Source organism: Channa argus, chromosome 10 (assembly GCF_033026475.1).
Source record: "Channa argus isolate prfri chromosome 10, Channa argus male v1.0, whole genome shotgun sequence".
Taxonomy (NCBI): domain Eukaryota; kingdom Metazoa; phylum Chordata; class Actinopteri; order Anabantiformes; family Channidae; genus Channa; species Channa argus.
In genome coordinates, this window is record NC_090206.1 from 15,845,581 (window position 1) to 15,859,691 (window position 14,111).

Genomic DNA, 14,111 nt, shown 5'->3' on the forward strand with positions numbered 1-14,111 from the left:
GTACCAATTTTAACTAACATGACACACTATGATAAGACACATTACAGCATGATGTATTTGATTTTACAGTATTAATAAAAACTAGCGGAAGCGAAGGACTCACCATAGCGCTGTGACCCAGCAAAAAAAGCTCTAGTCAGGACAAATGGTCGCTCTGTACCTCCTGACCTCTGGATCAAACCGTCTGCTGTGGCCATTTGCTGCACACATGAAAATCAGTTGGGCTAAAGCACTTTTTGTTACCTAGATCATCTGATTTTTTTAATGTTCATTTTAGTTTCCATTCAAAGCTGTATGAACAATATTAGCATTGCCCATTTAAAAATCAAAATAGTACATTTTATTATTATCACTTCTGAAGAATCATTAGCTCAGTGAAAAGTTCCTATACGGATTTATTTTCATCTGGCCAAATTTGAAAGTATATGTATTTACTAATACACTAGTGTGAACACATGAATATAATTTAGTTTCTCCCATTATCCAGCTACTTGGACCTGCAGATGCCAATTGTTACTTAGATGCAGGACTAACCAGCCAGACTGACGATCACGAGAAGAATGAAAGGTAAGTACCAATGATCTAGAACTCAAGAAAGTGTTTGGCAGAAACAGTTCTTCATACCACATAGAAGCCATAGAGGTTGTGCACGTCACGATGTTCCCAGGCTCCGTGGACAGCATCCTTGTGCATTGTGACCTCTGGCCCATTGAAGACTGATGGCTCATTCATGTCGTTCCATGTGTACAGGTTCTCCATTGAACCCTAGAGAGTGGACAGAGATTTTGGATGCTTTAGGGCTAGACTTCTATATAGTTGATCAAGCTCTATTTCATAATATCCAGAAATGCATTTAGAAATTACAGCTTGATTCAGATGCCTAAAAACCCATAATGAGTTTCATAAGAAAGCTGGATTTTACATGGCAGCTCCCAGACGAGAAAAAGCTTGAGTGTATCACTTGCATGTGCAGTAAGAGTAGAAACGATTTGTATTTAGCTGAGTAACAGACTAACCTCATACTGGTCATAGGCAAACATGCTGGCCCACCAGGCCCTCATGTCTGCACGGAAGAAGTCTGGATAGCCAGCACTTCCTGAAATTGATTATTTGTTTAAATGAGAAAGAGAGGACAGAATGAAAGGTTTATTATATAAATTTACATTGAAACACATTGAGGCATTTACAAAAGCCTAATGTCTGGTGAGTAAAACTTTTCAGTCTCTTACCAGGCCAGCACCAGCCCTCATAGTCTCCACCATCTTTATTCTTGATATAGAAACCCCGAGAGCGGATTTCATTATGGATCTTGTAGTTGCTGTCTACCTTTATATGAGGATCCACAATGGCCACCATCTATAAAAAGAAGGAGTGAAAAAAGAAAATACTTAATGGGGCAGTTTTCTTTAAGTGTACAAAAAAAGCTAAACTATTTCTGGCAAGAAAACCCACTGTTTGCTGATTTACTTATCTGTACCTTGCGCCTCTTGTCCATGAGACCTTGCAACATTTCCTTTGGTGTTGCAAACTTGTGTGGATCCCAAGTGAAGTAGCGCTTCCCATCTGTGTGTTCAATGTCAAGCCAGATGAAGTCATAGGGAATGTCATGGTCGTCAAAGCCTGTATCCACTGCCTGCACATCTTCCTGGTCGTTGTAGTTCCAGCGGCACTGATGGTAGCCAAGGGAAGCCAGAGGAGGGAAGGACTGGGTGCCTGATGAAGACAGGGAGGAGATAAGATATTGCAAGGATCAAAGGTGGGACTGCTGTTACAACAAAACATTATTGAATAAATTAAATAAAAGTTTACTAGTTAAAATTGATTCAGTGTTTATAATAAATTTCTGGTCTTCTGTAAACTCAGTTCTGTTCGGTCAACTGTCCCAAATCCTACCTTTAACTGTCCCAGACTCAACAAACATTGTCAAATAAGTGCTTTTTATTTTTAAATTACAGTGAATTACAGTTACAGTAAAAACAGTCTAATATCTTGTTTCAGTATTTTCAGAGCTAAAATTAACTTTAAAAAAAATTAATATTGATTTATCAACAGATTTCTCAAATGTTTGTAGTCAAGATTATATCTTAATCATAGTCTATTTGGCTCTGTTTGAAGGTACAGCAGTGAAATGCTTAAATTATGCTTTGCAGTCCCAACTTTAAGCAGTTTCTGTGGCTATGTCTGCAGAGCTGGAATTTTTGCTATATAAGCAAGAATATAACAAATGGTTAAACTAGTGACAATAGAACCTGATATTTTAAATTAATGAATTAATCTGTAAATTAAACATAATTAAACCGTGAGCTACTTGAACGTGTCAAATTTTCATCCATTTTACTACCTGTAAGGGAGGCGTACTGAGAGAAGACGTCTTTGGGCGTTGGTCCAATCATAATGAAGACATCGATAATACCACTTTCGGATATCCAACGCACATCCGTCTGTGGCGTCTCACTAGAGCCCTGAACATAATCCAACATTTTCCCAAACACCGTCTGAAGAGAGACAGAGCAGGTTGATACAAGACTATGGGTTTATACAGCTGTCAGGCTCTCCTGTACCAAACAGCTATGTTTGTGTGTGTGTGTGTGTGTGTGTCTCTCTCTCTCTCTCCCCTACACAGGAAAAGACAAACCTTTCCAGCTGTGTTGGAGCTGATGTCAACCCAGGTTTCTGCAGCATTCAACCAGAAGATACCTGTGGTCCGCTGGGCACTGTGCGCCAACATAACTGGTACAGCCCCGTACAGGGCCATAGGATTATACAGCTCATACTGGAACACATCCAGATTATAGAGCCGATATGGATCTCCATTACTTAAACACAAAAACACAATTGCAGGCTCAACCCAATGCAATGAAGACTATACCAACATCTGTGCATGTAACAATTAATGTAGGAGAAACTTTAGGATCAATGTGAATTAAATCCATGGTATATCTGACTCTTTGTTTCACTTACTCTGTAGTTTTAAGCCTGAGAGTGTCAGCATGTTCTGGGATGCCGTAAACGTGCTCCACCCCTGGCAATGAAAAGTCTAAACTAACAGCAGATGGACCTGTGGGTCGAGGAAAAAAAAAAAAAAAAATACAAGTTCTAATAGTGATTTTAGAGCATAAGTTCTTTCATTTGTTATTGCTCATCTCTACTAATACACGTGCAGTTATTTAGCTAAAAATAGATATACTTTAGCTGCGAATAAAGTAGGACTTACCATTAGGTTTGCTATCTGAGTGTGATTTAAAGGTTTCCTCCCACATCCCATCATCTACTTTCTCTTCCTCTTCCTTTGTGGTCTGGCATGAAGACACACAAACAGGAAGAATAAGATAGGGTTTAGAAAAAGTATGTGTAAAATAAGTGTGTTTAAAGAGTGTGTTTTTGCATCTAGTACCTCAGCCTGGGTTGCCATATCAGCTTCCTCTTTCTTCTCAGCCTCTGGGTCTGCCTGACTGCTCCGTGAAGAATGGAGGAAGGGGTAAAAGAGGGAAACGGCAAGACACATAAGTCACTTTGACAAAGTCTTCCAAATTAGGGATGACCAATTATAAATAGGATCATAATCAGACTATAATGAAAGGAAAAAGAACATATAAACAGGGAGGTTGGTGATTGGCCCTTGACTTTGCACTAACAACTACACAATGACTTTAGTCTACAATGACTTAACTTTAATGACAAAAGGGACTGAGCAATTCCCTATCTTGTGGCTATTTCAAGCTAGGCATCATAGGACAGGACCTCTAGAGGCTGTGGCATATAATGTGGTACATAAAAAAAGGCTAACTGATACCCATTTAGATCCCTAGTGGACATAAACTAAGGTGTAATCCATGATGTAGCACCAAAGACCATTCACGACAGCGTGAACTGCGAAAACAGCTGGTTGTCACACAGCTGTATAAGTGCATGTTTACTGTCATGCACATGCAAGAGGCAGGTTACAAAAGGTTTGGAGAACTCAAAAGCAGCATTTTCCCTGAGGTTAAAGGTAACCAAATTAAGAAGGACAGTCTTACACCTAGAAAATGCAAAAATACAAACTGAAGTATAACCACAAAGAGAGAGGTTGGTGTTGGGTTGGGGAAGTGGGCAGCACTGCCTGAAAACAAAGCCAAAACTACCTGGAGAATCACAGAATACATGTGTGTATGAAATACTAATGTTTATTCACCCCATTCTCAGTTGGCACCAACACCATTTATGATTCCAACTTTTGAGGGTGTAGTGACAGAAAGTATTTGTTGTGCATACTTAAATCTATAAAAATAAACATTGACTTGATATTGCAATTCTCACTGTAAGTGGCTAAGTAACAAATACCTTTGGCCAAAATAACTGGTCAACAGACAATTGTGCTGTTGTAGTGTTAGTAGTTTCTCAGATAAGCAGCTGGAGTAACAGTTAATGTACACAATTAAAATGATCATATACTGATCTGACAAGACAATGGTGAACAATAAAATCAGTGCTTTGGCTGCCTAAAGCCAAATCTACAATATAATCTCCCAGTGTGCATGATTTTTTTTAACATTTGTTTTATGAAATAAAACGATTTAAATAAATACAAATAAAAATCCTTAGTTTAATCAATTTTTAAATGATCCTTTAGAAATACAAGGATGTAAGAGCTAGGGTGGCCCCTTTATTCTGCATCAAATCAAAAACTGCCATGCATATACTCCCCTTCTCTCTTACATTTATATGTATGTATATACAGTGCTCGGTGTAATGGGAGTCCCTACAATTTATTTAACTATGGGCAGCATTAGCACAAGGAACAGAATACACACAAATCTTAAGAGTCTTTACCTAGTGAATACCCTCTTGATATTATCCCACACGCTAGCCACTGTGCTAGTTACTTTATAGGAGAAACTAGGATGATAGGGAGAAGAGGACAGAAAAACGAGTCAGAGACAGTACTTAAAAAACAAACCATTTCATGGGAACAAAAAGAAATCGTCCACTGAGTGAGGACGTCGATTAAAAGAAAGGGCTGGTATTTATAAATGTGTGTGCATGCGTGGTTTCTCACGTGTCCTTGCGCATCCTCAGGTGCTCAAAGGCCAGCAGGCCACGTGAGTTCAGTGACATCAGCACGTCACGTCCCTCCATGATGTCCAGTCGGAAGGGCCTGACGCTGACAATGACCCTCTGAGACTTTGCACCCAGGGAAAGCACTACCCCGTTCTCATCCTGAGACAAGAGAGACAGGCTACAGCAGAGAGAGAAGGAGAAAGAATTGAAGGTTAGGAGAGATTTAATTTTGCTCAAAATTTGCAGGTTTAGCAGAATAAATCTTAAAAAAAGGCAAAACTAATAGTGAAAGTCACAAAGCTAGAACGCCTTTACCTAAAACGGTACTTTCTTTAGATTAATTTTTTTTTTAAAGGAGTAAAGAGTAGAACACGGATGTTTTGCTTTGGTATGTTATGCATTTTCTTAATTCATTATGCATCTGTCCTCTTCAAGTAATTTTCTGCATTTATGTACTAAATAGGCGTTTTTCACAGCGGAAATTTTGACTTTTCATAATTGGAAAATCACAGGCTTTAACTGACCTAGTTGCCATGGGAGTGTGACAGCAATCAGTCAACATTTATCCTATTTATTAATATATTCTTGTCTTGTCTATTTATTCTATTATTTACACCAGGGTTTTGTCCTGAAGCAACATTGTATTTTAAATTCTCCATGTCAATATTTCAAGTCATTTTGTTATTTGCTGCATACCATTTGTTGCAATTGTAGTAAATGGGTCCATTATGAGAAAGGGATGCCACCAATGCTTCTTCTAATGTTCCCATCTTCACTTCCCATTTTAAAAAGTTAAAATAAATTGATAGTGGCTTTAAATTACTAAATGTAATTTTCCCCTTTCTGTTTGACTCTAATATTAAAACCTCTGTGCACCGACCTATACCACACAAGCAAAAGACCTATGGGAGACTTACGGCTCTGTGGGGGGCTCCCTGATGAGTACGTCTGGGACCTCATAGCGGGGCTTCAGTGGCTTCAGCTCATTAATCTTTACCCTCGTTATGTTTCCCTGGAGACGGTAGAGCTCAAGCAGCAGACGCACCTGACATGAAAATATAAACAAAGAAGGGTGAGTAGGATACAGTGGAGATATACTTAAAAATACTGTGAATAAGTACACTTCTGACTATACTTATACATTTAATGGGTTAAAAATAGTTGGTTCTGGCACTTTGGATTTTCTATACCTGTTTTGACATGTTGTGAAAAGCTAAAAACAAGGGGAAATTTGCAAAATTGCAAGACATGATCTTCGAAGAAGATTTATCCCACTATGCAAGTTTTCACATGAGAATTACCTTATTATTATCATTAATGAGCTGCAGGGTCAGTCTGGTGTTTGTCAGCTCCATGGTCTCCAGCAAGGCGCGATAGGGAGACTCACCAGGTTTTAATGCTCGCTGACGTCTGTTTAAATTTTAAAACCAAGGAGTGTCAGTTATAAAAGAGTTTAACTAAGCAGATGGACTACTTTTTTATATTGTACTTACTTGCAGAAGGCACTCTGGTCACAGGTCTTGAAGTTGCCCTTGTCCACAGCCAGCGTAACACTGAGGCACAAAGCCAAACAAAGCACCAAGACAGGTGCCATCCTACAAAGAAAGGAAGGATAAAACTCTAAACTTTAAGAAGGTTTTGCTGCTACCAGTCACATATTGTTTCACTTAAGTTTCTAACGACCAAGCACCTACCCAAAAGCACATTTACAGGAGTTAAGCTTATTAGAAACACAGTCACACCATCGGACTTTGATTTCTGTGTGGTGGAAAATTGTTCCTAAATTGAAAGGCAGCGCCTCACAATGTAACAGGCGTTTCTCTGCTGCAGCTACACAGTGTGAATAAATTACCATGTAAACCATTATCCAGAATCCAGTTATTCGTGGTAGACCCTGAGCAAGAGTGAAGAGATTTATATTCAGTTCTCACACTCCTGTCTAAGCTGAGTTATGTGATGAGCTTGAAACGATGCCAACTTAGTATTAGCTAACGTATCAGCTAACGCGGGCTAGCTAACCTGCACACGAAATTATTGGGGAAACGGTAGGCTAATAAGCAAAAACAATTAATGTGACAATGTTAACATTACAGCACGGTTTTACCGGTGATGTTAGGTCAGACAATCTGACAACAGTAATCGATTTTCCTCTTTAGATTAGATATAGAGCTAACCTTGCTAACAACGGTACAGGCTGCCTGTCAACCCGCTAACTAATTCAATTGGATGAGGAGGATCTCCACTTTTTCAATATGATTTTCCTTAGCGACAGTTAAACCCAGAAACAACACGTTTGCCTGCACGGTTACAAAAGGTGTACCCACAGCGATAATCCCCGGCCTGTCGCGTTCTGATATAAAATCGAACGGATAAATTCAAGATGAACAGCGGAACTGCTTTGTCTTACCTTTCAGTGAAGGTGGCCATCTTGAATATGCGCGAAGCTCCGCCCATTTCACTCAGTAACAAAGATCGTTAAAGAGTAAGATTCGCGACAACTCACTGAACAGTTAGACTTATTTTAAAAGAAAAGGGTAATTCTGCACGCTATTTTCTAGATTAAAATGTACGGGTTGTGTTTTTTCCTTAATTTTGGTTTATATATTTATTTGAATGATGAATGAAGTAACATTCATGTGAACTTAATTATATTTATCCTCTCGCGCACGGACACGTCATCTCGAAGCTCCAGTCAGGGCAGTCCACACAGTTGTCCCGGATTTATTGCGCTGCTGCATTGGGCAACGCAGTGGATTCATCTACGGTACTGGATAGATTTCCATCCAATGGGACGTGCTGGAAACGCCTGACTAATACAATCAAATTAAATGTCGTGCACCACTCGTTCTTAAGCGTCAGTGTGGGGAAATAGTTTAGTATATACTATTTAATATAGCGTATATCGTTTATTTAAAAATGACTATAATTAATATACAGTATAGTCAAAAATGAATATATTCATATTCTGAATAAAATTAGCTTCGACTTTCCATGCTGAATCTCTAAGTTTAATATATAGATATATATTGTTGATCTCCTATAATACCATGATTTAAGGGTTAACAAGTAGACGTCCATGACAATATTGTGAATAATTTAGTAAAATATTACTACTACTAGTTATTAGTGTCCCCATTAAGAGGGTCTCTAAAATGTATTCAAACAAAATAGTTTTTAGTTAGAAACCACTAGCATTAAGGACTTGCAGTATGTAAAGAATATGGGAATAATAGTTTTTAGTTATCCCATTTTAATAATTAAAAGTTCTGTAACCAAACATACAGTATTAGAAATAAAAATGAAGGTCAATTAAAGACTTATTCTAGGACCAAATGAAGGTTTATTCTGTAAAGTGGTTAAAACAACATGTACACATACAACAATAGATGCCAGGCATGTGTGTAACTATTTTCAGAGCAGGAAAAATGTAAAAATGATACAAATCTATAACTTATAAATGATTTTTACAAAGTGACACTTCTGCTTGTAATGACACATTTGTGAGGACCAGATTTTGTATGAGTATAACATTTATTTGTGCCATTTCTCTGAACCCCTTGTCTTTTTCTCAAAACAACTATTTAGAAATGTTTCAAGTCTAAAAATATGGTACAAAAGGTGCACACACATGAACCCAACTATAACTGTTTGAAAATGAAGTATAGGGATCAACTGCAGTCTGCTCTTTCCTCTTGTTCATTTGTTGACTCCTGATCTTGGTAGTTTGCTCCCCTATACTCTTCAGAGCTGAAACCGCCAACACAAATGTCCCAATCTATCAATGTTTTTATGCAGTACGCTGTGAATTGGTGCTACATATCTTGACACATCACCATCCCTTGAGAAATCCCTGCAGAACAGGCCCTTCTCTGAGCTGAAGACAAACTTTTGGGGCATTGGTCCATTGCCCCTAACATACTCCCACACAGCCAAGAGCAACAGTCTTACTTCAAAGGGAGTGAGGTGGGGGAAGGCTTCGTGGACATTGGCCAGCACAGGAGGTAAGAGCTGACCTTCTCCCATGCAGGAAACTAGGAGGCAAGAGGCCTGAAGGTGCCACGGTGAGTCTACGGATGACGCTTCGCGGGATGCCTCCCAGTGGGCCAGGAGGGTAGCCAGGAGGCCTCTAAGCACAGCTGAGCAGTAGCAGAGAGCTGGGCGCCCGGCTGCCACTATCTGAAGCAGAGGAAAGAGCACCGGGTGGGTCTCAAAGCAACGCCGAATGTGAATGTCTCGCTCAACTGTGGTGCGGGCATGCTCTTCTGGGGGCCAGGACAGCTCCCCATTGGCCACATCTGGACAGACGTTTTCCACAAGTGTGACTGCAATCACTTTGGCTGCCTCGGCATTGATGGGCGGTGGCTCATCTGGGTCAGATGGCGGTTGAGAGCCGTTGAGACCAGAAGAGCTGCAACACTGGATTATGACAGTCAGCAGAGTCTGGACATTCTACAAAGAGAAGAAAATAATGGTGATGATGGTGGATTTAAACATTTTTAGGCTTTTGTTTATATTCAGGTGTTCTTAAGTACATGCAGGAATCAATGAAAAACAAAAACTATTCTCTGTTATTAGTGTTTGCAAAATTCAGAATCTATCCAGATAACATTATATAGTCTCATGTTCGAAATGATTTGTTCATTCGTGACTTGCTGTTATAGAAAGAAAAATAACTTCCTTTTGTTATTGTTATACAATGCTTTGCTTGAAACTGTGCTCTGCTACTATAATAAAACTTTCCAACCCACCTGGATGACTTCAAATGGGTCAAGGAGCTGTGTGCTAGTGCGGACTTTCAACCCCTTGCCAATCACCCCAGCGTGAAATACAGACCACACGCTGCCAGAGAAGTTGACAGTGGTACCAAACCGACAGTTGATATCAAGCAGGGAGGCTCCAAGGTCAAGGGACAAAGAGGGGGAAGGCACAGGAGCACCAGACATATCTGCAATCTGCCCTCCAAACAGGTCAGCATTACCTTTATGTAGTGCTCCCTCTACAATCTGTTGAAGTACTGCCTTGAGAGTGAGGGGTGAGTATGCTGCAAAACGAGACAGGAGAAGGACTGAACAGTTCACCGCCTCACCTGTCTGTCCCCCATCTCTCCCCACCTTCCCACCTTCTCCTCTCCTCCGGAGAACTAGAAAGAAATGAGTAACGGCAGTACGGGAGAGAAGTAGGAGGTGTGCTGGGGAGGAAGTGCGAGGGAGCGGGCTACAGGACAGGAGGCGCACTGCCGAATGAGTTACAGCTGGGTCACCATGGAGAAGGAGTGGGGCAAAATCATGAAGGTGTCCTGAGACTGCTGAGCCAACCTGGATGGCCATGGAGGACTGAGTGCTTACTGCTGATCTTCGCTCTTCATCCTGACTCTGGATAGCAGCAGCCAGGTTCAGCATTAGCTGCCTGAGCTGCCGGGGCCCCAAAGTGTGTGTATGGATCTGGGCCACACAACGCGTTATAGCAGCAGGAATGAGTCCCACCATGCAAGAAGAGAGTGTAGTGTGGAGCTGCCAGGCCAGAGCCAACTCCTCTGGACTGCGAGCCTGGGTAAGCAGCTGGCAGAGAGCCTCGGTAGCCACATTGGGACCCCCATACACGGACAGCAAACACAGAAGCTGGTGCAGCCAGAGATGACGCTTCCTCTCCAGTCGTAATGTCTCAGCACAGAGCTCACCAACATGAGATTGCAGCTCCTCCAAAAATGGGATGACCCTCTGAGGCTGAGAAGAAGTAGAGTGATGGGGGTTTCCTTCTACTCCATCTGAGCGGCTGAAGACTAGTTTGTGGAGATGCAGAAGGAGCATCTGAAGGAGGCGGTCACAGCCTTCTCTGACTCCCTCATGTGGTGAAGGTGTAGGGCCTGAGATGATGACAGAGGCTGGGGTTGCTGTGTCTGCCAGAAAACGCAGGACCTGGGCCCCTCCTGATGGGCTCTGGCTAATGAGGTGGACTGCCAACCCCAGCATATTATCCAGTTCCTCTCTGGGGAGGCCCTGCAGCAAGGCCTGCAGCTGGAGCAGGAGAGGGGGACGCAAGAGCTCAACCAGCTCTGCAGACACAGCACCAAAGAGATTGGGGGACATTGCAGCCAGCTGGAGCAGAAATGGTACTGCAACACGACGGAGTTGAGGGGAACTCTCCCAAGATGTTGAGGATGAAGTGGGAGAAAGAGGACTTGATGGAGTCAGGCTTTCCTGGAACATCCTTAGCAGTTCCTTCCTGATGCTGTCTGAGTGGTGCCCTGCAAGATGTCCAAGAATTCCCACCACTGAGCCAATCTTGGGCACTCTGCTGCCTTTATCCACTCCCATGATCATAAGTCCTTGGTCCTTAGCACCATGAGAGCAGAAGTCCTTAAGTCCACATGCCAAGACACGGCTAATAATAGTCCCAGGAAAGGCAGACCCGATATGAGCTACCACCCAGTCAAAATGTGGAGAGTGCTGAACCGATGTGTCTAACAGCGCATCCACACAGGCATCAGGGCACCAAGCCAGCATGGCAGCCAGACACTGCGAGTAGGCCTCCATCAGGGAACGCGTCGCAGCACAAGACATCCAGAGCTGGAGTAGCTCGTTGAGGCTAGAGGAAGGGGGGGCCACCCTGCGTCCGGCATGTTTGCTGCTTAACTGGCCCAACAAATCCACAGCCCAGGTGGATACCAGAGGAGCCCAGGCCCGGGCATTGAGCCGGATGAACTCTGACAACACGCCATGAACCTCCTACAGACAAACACAAATAATTAAAAGCTGAAATTTCCTGACTACTCCATGAAGACAGGAAAACATTTATGAGAGAACATTTATCAGTAAGATTGGGCAGGGGCTGTAAAACAAATATGGTAACATACTGATATTGGGCTATATAAATACACTTTAGTTTATTGAGATGCCATTTTATAATAGGGAGCTTAAATGATACCAAATCTAAAGGCTGTAACTGAGTTATTACTTCAAAGCACAAAATTAGGGGGTGGGAAAACTTACTTCCATTACTGAGTATGTTATAGTGGTTTAATTTTTATTAGTTCTTTGATCTTTAAAATGTGGAAAAAATAAAAAAGTCATGAATTTAAAGTATGGATGTAATAGGAGATAATCATCAAAATGGTTGCAGATACATTTTCTTGTATCATATAGAAGAATTTTTTTTTGTCTTTTCTGCTTATCCCGTGAGTTCTCTCTATTCATTATCTAACATTAATCCACGACAACTTACTGAAAATAGCTCGTAGAGGTATAATCTTTATTTAGTTTATATTTTTTTACTTGATTGATGTGATTTTCAAGATTTGTTTTTGTGTGGGGGTATGATCAAGTGTCCTTTTATTTTCACACCTGTATGATGTCCTCCAGGTTAGAGCTGACCCCAGAGCTAGCATCCCCCTCTGTCTCCAAGTTGTGCAGGAAGGCAGAGACATGCTCATCATACACGCCCCTGAGATGCTCCAGCACTGCCCCTCGACAGGCCGGGACTGAGCGCAACAGCCGCACAGCACATCGGGCATGTTCCCGTACACTCAGCTTCCGGCCCTGAACAGTGTCAAAGCCGCTGATGAAGGACTTGATCTCCTGGGACAGTTCCTGAGCACTTAAGAACAACAGTGGAAAATCAATCAATTTAGCAATAAGTCATTAAGAAAATTAATCCTTAACAATTTGGTATCTGCTGCTCAGTCTGCTTTAATGTTTTTAATAAAACCAATTGATCAATAAAAAAGGGATGAAACTACAACTTATTTTCACTCTCCATTTTGGTTAATTTGCAAAGTTGGTTAATTGGGTCCAAAACAGAACAGTGAAAACAAACCATCACAACTGCCCAGAGTGTTTAAGTTAGGGCTGTAACAAAAGATTATTTTCATCCACAAATAACAAATGACAATAATTTTCTTGATTTATAAACAATCAGTAATTATAATCCAATGATATGATATTTATTGATTAATAAGACATTCTGGGTAAAAATCTAATTTTCCTTTGGTAGTAGTCATTTAACTTTCATGGTTGCAACTTTTATCTGGAACACATTAGCCTATTTCTACAGTGTGGTAAAGAAACTGAATACCTTCTTTCGTTTCTATCCAATATACCAAATACACTGTTGTATATAAGGTTATAATATTGTGTTACACTATTATAGCATTGTGTTAGAGTTGACTGAGACAAATATCCACTGTAAAACAACTCTTTGGGTTCTGACAACTATTTATGAGCAGGTATTTTATTTTGCAATTAGCTGAAAGTAACGTAAGTCTATGTAACTATTACGTCTATTGTTAATTCAAAAACTTCCAACATGGTTCTTTACAACAGTGAAGTGACATATAAACGTGTATCACGCCACTGTTTGCACAGTTTCCATAAAAACAAGAAGAATTGTGTACGAAATGGACTTTATGGTCTAAATGTGATCTCTCTGTTGGCGTCTCCACCATCACTCACCTCAGGGCAGTCTGCGGGGTGTGAGTGTGTGAGCTCTGCATCGCTTTCAGCGGACTCCCGTCAAACACCACAGACATCACTTGGTCTTTTAACATTAAAGCGTCACATGAAATTGATTCGTAGTCCCTGGAGCTTCGATATATACAACTAAAACAGCTTTTTGTTGTTATCTGTTTCCAATTTCAGGACTGAAATACAACGACAGGACGCTCCTAAACCGGAAAATAAGATTTCTTCTTCGATAAATAAGGACAAGCAAAGAACACAGCCGATGTCACTGGCGACACCTAGTGGTCTTGGATAGATTGATTTATTTACGACACCATTTCAAACCATTTCTATCGATGTTGTCTTTCCTTAGTGTACACGTTTTCTATTTTAACACATTTACAAATTGTATTGATCAAGGTGTGATTCAATTCTATATTTTTTTCATTCAAGAATTTGGACGAAATAACGTATAAACTACTTACAGTTTAAAAGTCAGTGGTATGTTCTATCCCGTAATAGTAATGTATTTACCAAAGACCAACTCGAAAAGAATTTATTGATAATGATAATTTAATGAGCACAAGCGTTTTGTCGAGCCAATCCCTTTATAGACTGTGAGAGAGGGTAATCTAA

General features: G+C 40.8%; 2 protein-coding genes across 7 annotated transcripts in view; both read right to left on the bottom strand.

Annotated features, from left to right (window-relative positions):
* Positions 1–7,600, bottom strand: part of ganabb (glucosidase II alpha subunit b) — a 16,989-nt gene extending 9,389 nt beyond the window's left edge. The window contains exons 1-16 of one of the 6 annotated variants that reach the window (XM_067518724.1): positions 7,448–7,600; positions 6,534–6,635; positions 6,342–6,450; positions 5,958–6,085; positions 5,039–5,218; positions 4,813–4,878; positions 3,395–3,452; positions 3,215–3,296; positions 2,962–3,058; positions 2,636–2,816; positions 2,342–2,495; positions 1,478–1,713; positions 1,230–1,356; positions 1,017–1,096; positions 625–765; positions 104–200 (exon numbers count right to left, since the gene is read on the bottom strand). In XM_067518724.1, coding sequence (XP_067374825.1) covers positions 104–200; positions 625–765; positions 1,017–1,096; positions 1,230–1,356; positions 1,478–1,713; positions 2,342–2,495; positions 2,636–2,816; positions 2,962–3,058; positions 3,215–3,296; positions 3,395–3,452; positions 4,813–4,878; positions 5,039–5,218; positions 5,958–6,085; positions 6,342–6,450; positions 6,534–6,635; positions 7,448–7,494 — 1,885 coding nt within the window. In that variant the 5' untranslated portion in view covers positions 7,495–7,600. Of the gene's footprint in view, positions 1–103; positions 201–624; positions 766–1,016; positions 1,097–1,229; positions 1,357–1,477; positions 1,714–2,341; positions 2,496–2,635; positions 2,817–2,961; positions 3,059–3,214; positions 3,297–3,394; positions 3,456–4,812; positions 4,879–5,038; positions 5,219–5,957; positions 6,086–6,341; positions 6,451–6,533; positions 6,636–6,734; positions 6,887–7,364; positions 7,424–7,447 lie in introns of those variants that run through there. The other 5 variants (XM_067518723.1, XM_067518728.1, XM_067518725.1 and 2 more) reach the window with 5 other exon arrangements.
* A 743-nt stretch (positions 7,601–8,343) lies between these two features.
* Positions 8,344–13,748, bottom strand: ints5 (integrator complex subunit 5). Its single transcript, XM_067518196.1, has 4 exons — positions 13,488–13,748; positions 12,381–12,633; positions 9,789–11,765; positions 8,344–9,489 (listed from the first exon to the last, which is right to left on the bottom strand). Exons 1-4 carry the CDS (start codon positions 13,580–13,582, stop codon positions 8,782–8,784), a joined length of 3,033 nt encoding a protein of 1,010 aa, XP_067374297.1. The 5' UTR covers positions 13,583–13,748; the 3' UTR covers positions 8,344–8,781.
* Positions 13,749–14,111: the final 363 nt, after the last annotated feature.

What these genes read in the sequence shown, in the direction of transcription:
- ints5 (XM_067518196.1), bottom strand. Translation starts at nt 13,582, where the DNA reads ATGTTAAAAGACCAAGTGATGTCTGTGGTGTTTGACGGGAGTCCGCTG. An exon ending in ACCTGGAGGACATCATACAG is followed by an intron (nt 11,766 to 12,380) that starts GTGTGAAAATAA and finishes GTTTGTCTGTAG; the next exon opens with GAGGTTCATGGCGTGTTGTC. An exon ending in ACCCATTTGAAGTCATCCAG is followed by an intron (nt 9,490 to 9,788) that starts GTGGGTTGGAAA and finishes TTCTCTTTGTAG; the next exon opens with AATGTCCAGACTCTGCTGAC.